Source organism: Polyodon spathula, chromosome 9, assembly GCF_017654505.1.
Source record: "Polyodon spathula isolate WHYD16114869_AA chromosome 9, ASM1765450v1, whole genome shotgun sequence".
Classification (NCBI taxonomy): Eukaryota; Metazoa; Chordata; class Actinopteri; order Acipenseriformes; family Polyodontidae; genus Polyodon; species Polyodon spathula.
Genome location: NC_054542.1, coordinates 208,708 through 222,537, shown reverse-complemented (window position 1 = coordinate 222,537; position 13,830 = coordinate 208,708). Strand labels below are relative to the sequence as shown.

Sequence of the window (13,830 nt, the reverse complement as noted above, 5' to 3'; positions counted from 1 at the left end):
CAAAATTATTTTGAGGACCACTGATCTAGTGTATTTGAAATCTTTGCAATCCCTGAATGTACAAAAATGTGTTTGCATGCGACAAGGAAAAGTTAACAGGACAAGGTGTATGAAAAGGCCTTTGTTCCCTATAACGACAAGGCCCTGTGGGCACATTTAACCATGCTTCTTGTAAAACCCCTACTCTAGCCCCCAAGCTGTTGAGACCAGATTGTCGTCGCCCCCCCCTCATTACTGAGACAATCTTATTTAAAAAAAATAAATAAATAAATAAATATAGATAAAATACATGGCTATAAATAAATGATGCAGAGAGAGCAGAGTCTAAATATGGGCAGGTACTTACACCGCAGAGATCGGGAAAGAAGAAAAACATCATTTCAGAATAGATTTTAAGTTACTGCTGCATACAACGACGTTTAAAACCAGAACATGTCTTTATTATTATTATTTTTTTTAATAAAAACAATAACCAAAACATAACAATCGTCGCGATGCTCCGGATTTCAGTTTCATTTTCTTTTAGCGTTTCTACTTCGTTAGTCACGTGCTTCTGTTAACTTTACGGCATTAAATGTTTACATGTTCATACACCACCATGAAAGTTATGATTTAAATAGCTGAAACCGTAAAATGAAACATTATTGTATTTTTTAGTAGTAGTTCTTAGTCGCTTTTCTACTGTATTTCTTACAACAGTCAATTCAGCTATTCTCAGTTATTATCTTTTCTTCTAGCAGACAGTAAAATACAGTTGTGGAATTTCTACATATCCCATGAAAAAAGAACCATATCTAGTAAATCATGGACGTGTATAAAAACATGTTGAAGTTATATCAAATGTAGAAGGGCCAAAATCATACATTCTATTATCATCTAGACAATCAAGTATATTTGCAGTAACTTGTTTTATACAGAACACCTAGTTAGCTGGCTGTAATTGCATGTACTACTTTGTAGGCCTACATGGTATACTACATATGTTTTGTAAAGCTTGGTTTATTGAGTGTATAAGACCATCACACCTATCAGACCCCACCCCCCATATGGAGCAACTCTACCCAGAAAACGACTGGGATTTAAAACTTCCAGCCCACAACACACATTGCAGTCTCACACCTCAGTTTTGTCTGAAATACATGTTCCTCCTTTATCCTGCACAATTTGCTGGCTTCCTGTAGTCGTTTGGTTGTTTGCAGTAACATTACCCTTTATTACTTTTTACTGAAAGAACATAGTAACATGCAATTTACACACCGACTGTCTACTTTATCAAGATATTTAAAAAAGACTTCCAGTATTCAATACTCTTTTAAAAAAGCACTGATGCTTGTTTAACTACAGTGTGAGAAATTATAAAATGTACAGTACTTAAGAACCACTCCACAATTAAAATAAGATTTGAAGTTAGGGAGGTAAATCCAAAACGTAGTTGAAAAAAAATCTAAAACAAACAACACGAGACCACTGCTTTACCCAGCTAATTTTGGAAACATTCATGACTCTTCATTTGACAATACAAGTAGCTTTGGAGACCCCATTAACTGTGATTTTAAATCTCCATAATTAAATGTTTAGAAATGTTTTACCAAATGAGCCCCTACAATAGCGTGTCTCCTCTCAGCCCGCACACATTTAAACAACTGGGGGAGGGTGACAAAAAACACTCACCTGTGACTGGAAGAGGCTGTTTAAGTAAACAAAGAGTTAAATAGGGCTTGCCTGCACAACAACTTGCTGCTTAACTAACAGTACTTGTAAGCCCTCTGGGTTTTATTTCACAGTAAGCACGTTATCACATACAGGGAAAAAAAAAAAAAAAAAAAAAAAAAAAAAGTGGGCTGAGCCATTTCCTGCTCTGCTTTCCTGTAAGATCACAACACTAGTTACAAGTTATTTGGACTCGAAAGGGTGAACACCTCAATGCCACCACCATCTGGGGAGGAAAACGTCTGAAGTTACTGCAGTACTGAGAAAGCTCTTAAAAAGCAAGCGCACACACACACACACACACACACACACAGGTGGTTGGACTGATTGAGACCTGCCTGTTTGCCTTTATGCTGAACTGCCTTTCAAGCTGGCCCAACACTGCTCAGTGGAAATAAGAGATTGTTCAACTGGCTGACAAGAAGCACAGTGCAGATCTGGGACTGCCAGCAACTTAAATCACAACAGCGACAAAAGGGAACATACAGCTACACTTGTTTTGCTTTCAAGATCTGCGTTCGGGGGACAATTTTCTTTTCTTCTCATACAAGGTTTGGTCTTTACAAACATTCCTCTTAGACATAAATGAAGAGAGATACATAGCTCAGAGTTTACCTTAGGACTGATCTGGGCAGGGGGACAGGAGTAAGAGCCTAAACATGCTGTACCTTTTCAGACTTTAGGAGAAGTGCTTACTGAACTGAGAAAACAATGCCATCGCCGCAATAAATGGAGCCACTGTTTCTTGCAACTAAAACTGAAGTCATCAACCAAAGGAAGCTGCATTTCAACACACAGTTTTTTGTTCCCCATTTACAAATTTAATTCAAACTGGCTGGGGAATATCTATTAAGAACTGAATGCACAAAAGTAAACACAAGCCGTTTACCATGTCAAACAACACCACCAACTGTAACATCGATGATAGCTTTAAGTACACCCTTTACGGCAGTGTATACAGCATGGTCTTTGTTTTGGGACTGATCTCCAATGTGGTGGCCTTGTACATCTTTTTGTGCTCGCTGAAGCTACGTAACGAGACCACCACTTACATGATGAACCTGGTATTCTCCGATCTGATCTTCGTCTTCACGCTGCCTTTACGGATCTTCTACTTTGTTACCCGCAACTGGCCCTTTGGGGATATGCTCTGCAAGATCTCCGTCTCCCTTTTTTACACTAACATGTACGGGAGCATGCTCTTCCTCACCTGCATCAGTGTGGACCGCTTCTTGGCCATCGTGCACCCGTTCAGGTCCCGGACTCTGCGTACCAAGCGTAATGCCAAAATCATCTGCTGTGCCATTTGGGCGCTGGTGCTCGCAGGAAGTTTGCCTACTGGCTTTCTTCTCAATTCCACAAGTAAGCACAATAAAGGCGAGAACAAATACTCCTGTTTTGAGAACTTCTCAAGTAGTGAATGGAAGGACTACCTGTCCAAGGTGGTCATCTTTATTGAGACTGTGGGGTTCCTCATCCCCCTGATCCTCAACGTCTCCTGTTCCGCCATGGTCCTGCAGACCCTCCGCAGGCCCAGAACCCTGAACCGAGGAAAGCTGAACAAAACCAAGATCCTGCGCATGATTATGGTTCACCTCTTTATATTTTGCTTCTGCTTCGTGCCCTACAACATCAACCTGGTGTTCTACGCCCTCGTCCGGACTCAGGCTCTGAAGGGATGCACGTTGGTGGCCGTCATCCGGACAATGTACCCAGTGACACTGTGCATCGCGGTTTCCAACTGCTGCTTTGACCCTATTGTGTACTACTTCACTTCTGAGACCATCCAAAACTCCATAAAAAGGAAATCCACAAGCAAGATTTGCGATACTAAGTTCTCTGAAGAAAGCTCCATACAGCAAAGCCTGCGCACCATTAAAGCCAAAATGTTTCAGACAGAATCCACAGTGTAAGTGCTGACTTTACAGCAGACACTTTAATTCTCAACTTTCCCCTCAGTGTGGTTTGTACAACATCACTGTTTGAAAGGAAATTATGCAAAAACTTCATCTATCACTTTTGGAAACTGAAAGGAACTTGAAATCAGCAACTTGGAATTACTTTGGAGCATAATGTATTTAACTAACTTTGTCATGAAAAGCTTTATGAGCTGAGGAATACGTGAGAACTTTTTTTAAAAGGCTGCAACCGATGGAGAATCAAACCAGGATTCAAATATAAATGAAACTAAAAAAGGATTGTCCTGTTAAGTGTTCAAAAGATTTGTTTCAAATCTGAAAAGGCAGGTATGTAGCCATTGCGTAGTGGTGTGAAAAAAATGGTGTGCTAAAGTAGTTCCAAAATGATGCTTCAGTGACCAACACAAAAAACAAATGACTTGCCTTGTCCCCTCCATGTAAAACAAGTATTATTGCAGTATTTATCTATTTCTGCTATCAGTGAAATTAGAATGTGAACCAGGGATTACTGCTGAACCTTTGAATTACCCATACTATGTATATATACACTGTGTGTATAAAATGTGTGTGTATATGCATCTATAAACTAGGCACCATAGTGCCATGTGTCTTGGTGGTTTCTACTGACTTAAAGCTGTGTCTTTGCAAATGAAAGTAGTATAATGAATCTACTCTAAATGATCTATTTGTTCACATACTTTGTGGCCTTGCTTTGCAATTCAGTTTGTTCACGTTTAAAGAACTGTGCTACTTTGACACACACACACTCTCGCAGTGAAACGTTTGTATGGGAAAAGAACATTTTAAAAAAGGGGACAACTGAAAATGGTTAGCTCCTTTTCTCAATGCCAGTTTGCATTTAGCATACAGTATAACAGTGCCTTTATTCTATTCTTAAAAGCAAAGTGATTGATGATATAACTTCTTTGCTTTTACACAACTCTGGGACCAAAAACAGCAGAAAACTATATTTGTGTTAGCCATTTCATAACCAGGACTCGTTTTACTAGCAACACCCAACTCTAGGTAACATGGTATAATATTACCTAAACCCAACAAAGTTTATGGAGTGTTGGTATCAACATGCAGCAAATCCCTTTAACAAATAATCTAATAGCAATACATATTTAAAGAAAACCTCTTATGGTAGTTTAGGGTTAAATTAAGGTACTGTTGTATTGTTAATTAAATAAAGCTTGGTAACTACTTTTTGTTTAAAGTTAACTATTTTACCTTTTTGAGAGAATATCAAAAGGAACGTTTAAAATAAACGTGATGTCAATCTAAAAATAATGCATAACAGGTTCTGTTGGGAAACCACATGCATCAAAAGAGGCTGATCCAATTAGAAATCAGGAGCAAACCAAATTTGCAGAAAACAAAACCAAAATCAATGCCAACATTTATGTACGTATGGCTGCAGCTGCAGAGTAAAGCACAAAGCATTGCACAGCTCGGTCACAAATTCCAATGTTCACTGATAAGGTTTCTGTTTCCGGTAACACTTTTGAAAGCCTCTAGTAAAACTAAACTGTTAACACGACTCATTGTGCAGTATTTAAGTAAACCGTAGTGTTAATTTACAATTAGGAATTATAATTATTGCTAAACTGCTGGGCAAAAAGTTGCCAAAAAAGTATGCTTTCTCTTCTTAAAAAAAAGGGCTCTGAGACCCATTTTTATAATTCCAAAAACTAAGAAACAACTACGGGTGGTCATTGTAAAGGACTCCAAAGTGGATTCAAGTCTCTTACCAATTTGTTTAGAATAATTTGCACATTACCAGCTAAATATTTTGCCACTTTGTAGATTGTATGCAATTGTTGGCTACAGTTTAAGAACAATTTCTTTAAAAGTCATATTTTTTAGCAAGCTCTAAAAACAAAACTTTTTATTTTCCTGCAATTACAACATTCAGGAAAAGATGTCCACAACATGAACACATTGAGGGAACGGAAGTCTGCCCTACACAACTTCAACATAAAAAACAAAAAGAAAACAAAGGTGTTCTTCACAATTAAAAATATTTTTCAAACAAAAAACAACAGCTAAGACATGACTCACTTCCTCTGTTTTAAGTGCTTTTTGGAAGATGAATTGTAAGAGGAAGCCGTGTTTTTAACTACATTTCCATAAAAAGTCAGTTGAAGCTTCTTGTGAACTTGGTATGACCTTCAGGGTGACAGGTCTTCAATCCTAAACCAGCTTTTACATCTCCGTACGACTAAGACTATACTTTGGTTAGAAAACAGTTGCCAATCTGATGTGAACAGGTGACCACATACAGTAGTGTGCTTTCACACATTACCAAAATATATGATCTGGAGTATCCAGCCTTTGTAATAGTCTGGTATATATTCATTAGGGCCCTTAAACAGTATTGGCCAGGCTATAACAGTGTACATAAGAAAGTTTACAAACGAGAGGAGGCCATTCAACCCATTTTGCTTGTTTGGTTGTTAGTAGCTTATTGATCCCAGAATCTCATCAGGCAGCTTCTTGAAGGATCCCAAGGTGTCAGCTTCAACAACATTACTGGTGAGTTGGTTCCAGACCCTCACATCTCTCTGTGTAAAAAAAGTGCCTCCTATTTTCTGTTTTGAATGCCCCTTTGTCTAATCTCCATTTGTAACCCCTGGTGCTTGTTTCTTTTTCAGGTCGAAAAAGTCCCTTGGGTCGACATTGTCAATACCTTTATAATTTTGAATGCTTGAATCAGGTCGCCTTGTAGTCTTCTTTGTTCAAGACAGACTAGATTCAATTCTTTTAGCCTGTCTGCATATGACATGCCTTTTAAACCCGGAATAATTCTGGTCGCTCTTCTTTGCACTCTTTCTACAGCAGCAATATCATTTTTGTAGTGAGGTGACCAGAACTGAACACAATATTCAAGATGAGGTCTTACTAATGCATTGAACAGTTTTAACGTCACTTACCTTGATTTAAATTCAACACTTTTCACAATATATCCGAGCATCTTGTTGGCCTTTTTTATAGCTTCCCCACATTGTCTAGATGAAGACATTTTATTCTGTAATGAAAGCTCAAAATAGACATGTCAAGACGACAAGACGACAAGATGAATTTATTCTAATTTTAAAATGATTGTTTTTTAAAATGTAGGTTTTCCTGTATCGCCTCCACAGCAGTAAATACAAATGTCATGAGAAACCACAACCCAGTAAGCGGTTCTCTAGATACGTGTCAACATCTCATTTGTAAACTATCTACAGACCTTGTAATAAGACGCTTCTACACTTCAGTATTTCTGTCTTTTGTATACAAGGTAATTTGATTTACCTGGTTTATTTGACTTCCAAGAGTAAAAAAAGATTTAAATAAACAGAAGCTGCTATGCCTGGAGATGCAACCCTTTCCTGACAAAGTGTGGACAGGGAAATACATTTCTGTATTTCATGTGACATTTTTCATTGCAAAATGACACTAGTCATTGAAATAAGTAGGAAAACAAAATACATGTTCCCTGAACACATTCTGCACCTCTTGTTTCAAGATGTGTCCTGAGGTAAGGTTACGGAGTGTGTGATTAAGAAAACACATCTTGGTATGAAAAATCGGTAGCAACCAATATCTTTAGGCGTATACTGTGGCGTATATTTGGAAAAGGATGGGGGTGCTGCAGGATTCACAGAATCACACTCACCCTACCCTATTACATCAAGCTGGAGATGCACATTTCTTTCATCTAGCTATTTTCATTGGTTACATTATGTGATCACAAGCTACACGACACTTTCCCGTCAGCTGTTGCACACTACAAGCCGTAAGCTCCAGTAATAAAATTTAACCCCTTCTGGAACACTTCCCAGAATTAAAACGCACACACATTAACAGAAACCAAAACAACAGACCCTATCCACATCTCTCCACTAGATATTTCAGTTTGTTTTTTCACAGGTGGTTACATTCAACCGATACTGTACGTATGTATGTGTGTGTGGCTTTAATTCCTAATCATACCATATGCTGAGTGCAGCATCAGGTAACAAACTATCTGAAAAGGGTCTGCAGTGCTTTTAATGATTGATTAAAACTTTTGCAAACTAACTTTTTGGTTTGCAGAGCAAACAGTTGCTGCACTTGTTGATGGCTGCAGCAAGACCTGCATCTTTCTGTGTTCAATAAACTTTGCAGTCGTCGATCTCGTTATCTGCTGGGGCGTTTCATTACCTAGTTGCAGTTAGCCATTAACTTCTGTTTGACTGTGTGGATCTGCTTGAAATGATGACTGGCACTGCTAATGACAGTGTTTCCCATTAATCTCAATCCAAGTGCAGCTTCCAGAGAGTCAGTGGTCATTAAATGACAAGAGTAGTTAGGTAACGAATCTGCAGGTTTATGGTGTACATACAGTTTTTTTTTTTTTTTATATACACTTAAGATGGTTGTTAACTTACTATCCAATGTTCAAACATCAGTTCAATTATGTGTTTTATAAACTTTACACAATAATGCATTTTGAGGTAAAACTATAACTAATGAGCACATCTGATCAACAGATACCATGCCAAGATAAGCCACAGCTAGTTTTATAACAGCATTGTGTTCCCTAGTAACCTGTAGTTTATTTAACAATCAATTGTAAAATGAATTTTAATGGGACGGGGGGCGGGAACACACAAACACACACACTATTTTTTTTTTTTTGGAGGTAGTTGGATGATTTTCTCACACAAGAGCCTCTGCTTTCATGCCACCGGTCTAAACTGCGTAACATCCCAGAAGAGCCTGTGGCTGAGGTAATTCCTTATTAAATGTATGTTGTGTGTTATTTTTCTAAGAGCACTTGTGTTATTCTGCTCTTCCACAAATTTCTAACGTTCTTATAATACCAAAAATAGCAATACCAAGCACTGCTGTTGAGGGAAGGCGGCCGCATACATTTTTTATTTTGTTTCATTGAGTCAACATCCCAGGATAGAAAACATGGCTTACACCAAGGGAAATTATTTTAGAATAAAACCGAGCAGGATTGGAGGATACTGCACTACAACGGTATTTTCCAAAATATTCTGGGAATGACAGTTAACTTGAGGCTGCACATTACAGGAATTGCCATGCAACACACTATTTTGTTTTTCCAATATGAGATCTGGCATCGATTATAAAAAAAAAAATAAAAAAAAAAACCTACACACACTGGTTGCAACATTCACATGTTTAAACAGGTACTGCAACTAAAATGACGAGCAACTGGAATGTGCAAAGGTCTTCACACTACAAGTGAGATACTTAATGAAACAAGTATTTATATCCTGATATCCCATACATTTTTATGTGTGGGATATCAGGATATTACTTCAGTCATATTATACTTTATATTTTGGACATAGCACTATAAGCCCAAAGTAGCACATCACAGAAGTTGGAGCTTATGGGTACAAATCAGAGTTTAAAAAAAAAAAAAAAAAAAAAAAAAAAAAAAGAAAAAAAAGATCAAAAAAAAAAAAAAAAAAAAAAAAAAACAAAAAAAAAAAAAAAAAAAAAAAAAAAAAAAAAAAAAAAAACAAAAAAAAAAAAAAAAAAACAAAAAAAAAAAAAACAAAAAAAAAAAAAAATTCAAGAAAAAAAATCAGGAAACATAGTATACTGCATTTATTGAGCACTTTCAGTTGCTTATTGTACTGTGCTACCTGAAGTTAATCCAGTAAGCAACCCCATCCTAGTTAACTAACTTTAAAATGTAGAATAGCCAGTCTTTCACCTGCAATACCCCAGAAACGTGTTTCAATGGTTCACACTAGCAGGGTGTGAAAGGGCTCAAGTTGGCTAGCTCCTTGTTAACTGCCCTAGCAGAGCCATGAAGGAACCCATTGAGCAAACCCTTGGCATGAATATTCTATGCCTTAACGGAAAAAGAAAATCAAACAAAAGCGGGTAAAAGGGCCACTGTACTTGTTTTTTGAATATTCTACAGGGTGAATGTGTACTTATTTCCTAAAATCTGATGTAGGTCTTTTATTAGGTAAACTTAAGATCCTAAGAGGTATAAACCTCTAATCCACTATACAAATAGCATCAGCACATGTATACTTAACATTAGACGCAGGATTTTTTCTCCAGTTAAATGAATTCTCCAGAAGTTACTGTATCTGAATTAGCTGCATTTCTATGCCAAGATTTTGCTTATTTACAGTCTTTTCAATGGTACAGGCTATTGTTAATATCAGAATATGGTAGTAAACTGAGGCTGACTAGCTTATACGATATATAAATCTACAGGCCTATGTTCAATTTATTTAAACTGGGGTATTTGGAGGCATCTGTATGTAAATCCAACATGCATTTTTACATGTGCAAACAGTGGATGTATACAATGGTGCTGTAGATTTTCCTGCGACTCATTTTATATTCCTAGCCATAACTTGCAAGAAATGTCAACACCATTTCAGCTCATGACACAAAGCTTTATACCATTTGAGTTTGAAAAGAGGATTTAAAAAAAAAAAAAAAAAAAAAAAAAAAAGACGCAACAAAAATAATACTGACTATTAACATCCTTTTTCATGTACAGACATTCAGACATAAAAAGACGGCACACCCATAGAGGAGATGCAGGTAACCAGAACAGATCCTGCCAACATTTCACTGTAGTGCAACAGAATGTTACTCATTCTGGGATAAGGCTACTTGAAACCTAACTGCCAGAGGGAGATCACACTCTTATCAGACTGCTGTTCAGGGAGGTCAGTAATATTCTCGCTCTTATCAGAATCTCTCCCTCCCCTCCCTCCTCTGTATTTACTGACTGGGCCAAACACTGCTAGAGAAGTGCAAGCTTTACTTTGTTATGTATTCAGTTGTTGGACTTCGAGTTGTTATGTTCAGAAGTCCCCCTGAAAAGGGTGTATCTGTTAGTCAGTGCAGTAATAAGGAGTGGAGTTTTATGCAGTGTGTTTGAAGTTGAAAGCAAATAGTTGTAGGGGACATTTCCCCCCTCAAAACATTTTTTAGCAACTTGGTTGGGAAGCCTATTGTTATTGTTAGTTTTTTTAATTAATTTTTTTCTTCCCAAAACTTTTAACTGCTGCTGCTGCTGCTTCGAAGCTGTGCGACTGATCAGGTTCTGACTTGGCAGGTAACAAGCTGGATAAATTGGCTGTCAGATGCTGAAGAAAATTTGCTGCTGCGTCCTTGCAATTGGCAATAAAACTGACTTTTACGAAACTCGCGTTAAACAAGATGGCTGCCTGACGCATTTTTGAAAAAAAAAAAAAAAAAAAAAAAAAAATTTCTAAATCATCTTCTGTGGAACTGTTGAAGTTGCTGATTTTAAACTTGGCACACTGAGAACTAAACATGCTTAGACGGGTACTGATACTGTGGCTTGGGAGCCGTAAAACTGCCTGGCAGTTCTAGTTATTATTATTATTGTATTTTTATGAAGCGCAGATGTGAAACCGTCACCATTATTTGTTATTGTTTTGTATTGATTTTAAAACCTTGTAAGGATGCGTGACTGATCAGCTACTGATTATTTAACTAGCTGACAGTCACGCATCCTTATTAATCTCATGCAGACTATGGCCGAGGGGTAATAAGATAATTAATTAATTAATAGCTAGTTAACCTTGTGGCCAGAATATAAAAGCCTGCAGCTGATCAGCTACTGATTATGTCAGAGGAGCTACGACAGTCACGCATCCTTATTACAGGTCCAGTTTATATGTGCTCTTCAAGACGAGTTGGCCAGTGTTTATTTGTTTGGCCAACACACCTTTTTGTTTATGCTGGTTTTGTTTAAAACTTTATTTTGTTTATTATTAAAATACTGAGCACCAAGGCTCAGTTTTCATCCGCCATTCTTGTTTTGGAGTCTCTATTTCTGGTCTGACCACCACTGCAAGCCAACCTTTCATAGGGAGTGTTAACTTAAGGAGGGGGGAAATTACAGCTCCAGTTTATATGTGCTCTTCAAGACGAGCTGGCCAGGTTCGTGAAGTGTATAAACAATGTCCAAAGAGATTGCTCCATTCAACATTCTTCATTTCCTTGGCACAGCTGTATTGCTTTTGGTTATAACACTAGAATACAGAGCTCAAAAGGCACTTACTCAAAAGTACCCCGTGGTACCGATCTCTCTCCCTAGTTTCAAGACAACTCAAAACAGTTCAGCAGCTACGTCACAGTGCATAAGGTCTTCCAGTTAAAGCTACAGTAGCATCAGCTGCACAGTACAAAACAGAGTACCAACTAATCCTGCATATTTTTAACATTAGCTAGGTAGATTATGTTTACAATTAGGCATGCTTAATTCAAAAGGTAGAGCACAGCACACATTCACGCAAAAAAATTAAGGCAGTTAACATATGTATTGACTGATGAAATACAATTGACTCGGCAGAATCTGGTGTGTATATGTAGACGTCAAAGTGGTTAACAGTGTGCAGGCACAGGAATGCAGCGGTGAACAATAAACAGACGGGCAGCAACAATCCAGATGCAATTTGTATTCTAATTTTATTTGTATTCCAATTGGTCTGATGACACAAAGACAGTAAATAATAACAATGATAAAAAGCAATATAGTGGCGTGTATTGCTGTTTATAATCCACGGGTTGGTCCCGAAATAATAGCCCCGATCTTTAACACCCACCCGTAACACAAACACAAGTCTACAGTGAGTGATGCAGTGCTCGTTGTGTAAATACAGTTTATTTGGGAAACAATTGGTGCAGTGATGTCTGGGTAAATGCTGGCCTTCAGCCGTCTAACAACAAACATCATGATTCCTTTGACACACAAAACAAACAAACACTTGCAATTATAATTCACATCTTTCCTTCCAGTTCAGCTTTAACCACACAAAAGGAACAGATCACTTCGCTACACCCCCTTTTGTACCGTCAATCATGACCCCTTGGTTAACTAGTGCAACCGCTCCTCCAATCCACGGTTGCCACATAGTTTCCCTTCCGGGTTGATGATTTAGTGTACCATAGCTCTGCCCCCATTCTAGATGACAGACTTCCGTCTAACCCTGGGAATGAATTGTCTTGCCATCCAGTCCAGGGCACTTTGTTCTTTTACACAGCATCCTCACAGGTGTCACAGTATATATAAAACATTTTAAAAGCTGGGAAGACACTACTCCGCCATGAAATGACTATTTGTTATCCAAAACAACAGGAATTATTGTATAGATCTTCAAAGGTCTTAAATATTTTAATAATATGGTAAAACCCTAAAAATAAATAGCACTATAGTAAAGTACAATTCTCTGTGATTCTACCCAGGCCCTATATAGAAACATACAGCACTACAGTGTAAAAAAAAATAATTTAAATTATATAGTATACTGTATAGTATGTATGACAGCGTGTTGTAATAAGTATGTGGAAGTGATCTAAATGTAGGAGAACTTGATTTCTGGAAGTGGGTCATTTCTTTTGTCTCTTGCTGTAACAGCCCACAGCAACATCTGTGAAAACATGCATCACACAAATACTACACCAATACCTCAATCAATTACCTCAATTACCTCTGGGACAGGATCCAAGCAAATTGCACTTCTCCAGTGCAAGAGGGGTTAGAAATAAATGTTTAATTTCTTGTGACGAATTCTGGAGACTCAAAGTCCTCCATTTATCCAAAGTTAAAACATTTCTGTGACATCCCCCTTTGCTCTTAATTGATTAATTCTATGAATCTTCTAACTACGAAGAGGCGTGCGAATCCACAGTAAACTATTGATTAGTCAACAAAACCACTGTCCGAACAAGTCAACAGAAAAGCGAAAAACATTTTATTACGCAACAATCATTTACACAATTAGTCACCAAATGTAACACTTAGAAAAGGGCTTGCGATTTCAGTTTAGCATTTCATATTGTTTGCTAAAAGAAATGCAATTATATATTCATGAAAAAAAACAAGTTTTCATAATTACAAATTCACTTCCACATCCCTTCTAATTATCTATTTTAGATTTCTTCAACAGGTTCAGAGATCACAGCAATTTTATCATCACTTCATAAATCTCCATTAACAACATTGACGCTGGATGTAAACTTTTGCATGTCTTTCGTTTAACCATTGTTCATAGTCCCCCCCATAGTCTCAAAACCCAATTGCTGGAAATGATATTTAGATCTTCATCTGTTGCTGGTTCACATTCCTTTGTTGCATTTTTTTTATTTTTCTAATGCTAATTTCTCACTACTATCTTCACTTACAACA

General features: G+C 37.4%; 1 protein-coding gene across 1 annotated transcript; it reads left to right on the top strand.

The window, feature by feature from the left end:
- The first annotated feature begins 1,878 nt into the window (after nucleotides 1-1,878).
- LOC121321340 (lysophosphatidic acid receptor 6-like) lies at nucleotides 1,879-6,103 on the top strand. The gene has a single exon (XM_041260237.1). The coding sequence runs from the start codon at nucleotides 2,571-2,573 to the stop codon at nucleotides 3,621-3,623; it is 1,053 nt and encodes a 350-aa protein (XP_041116171.1). The 5' UTR covers nucleotides 1,879-2,570; the 3' UTR covers nucleotides 3,624-6,103.
- Nucleotides 6,104-13,830: the final 7,727 nt, after the last annotated feature.

What these genes read in the sequence shown, in the direction of transcription:
- LOC121321340 (XM_041260237.1), top strand. Translation starts at nt 2,571, where the DNA reads ATGCACAAAAGTAAACACAAGCCGTTTACCATGTCAAACAACACCACC.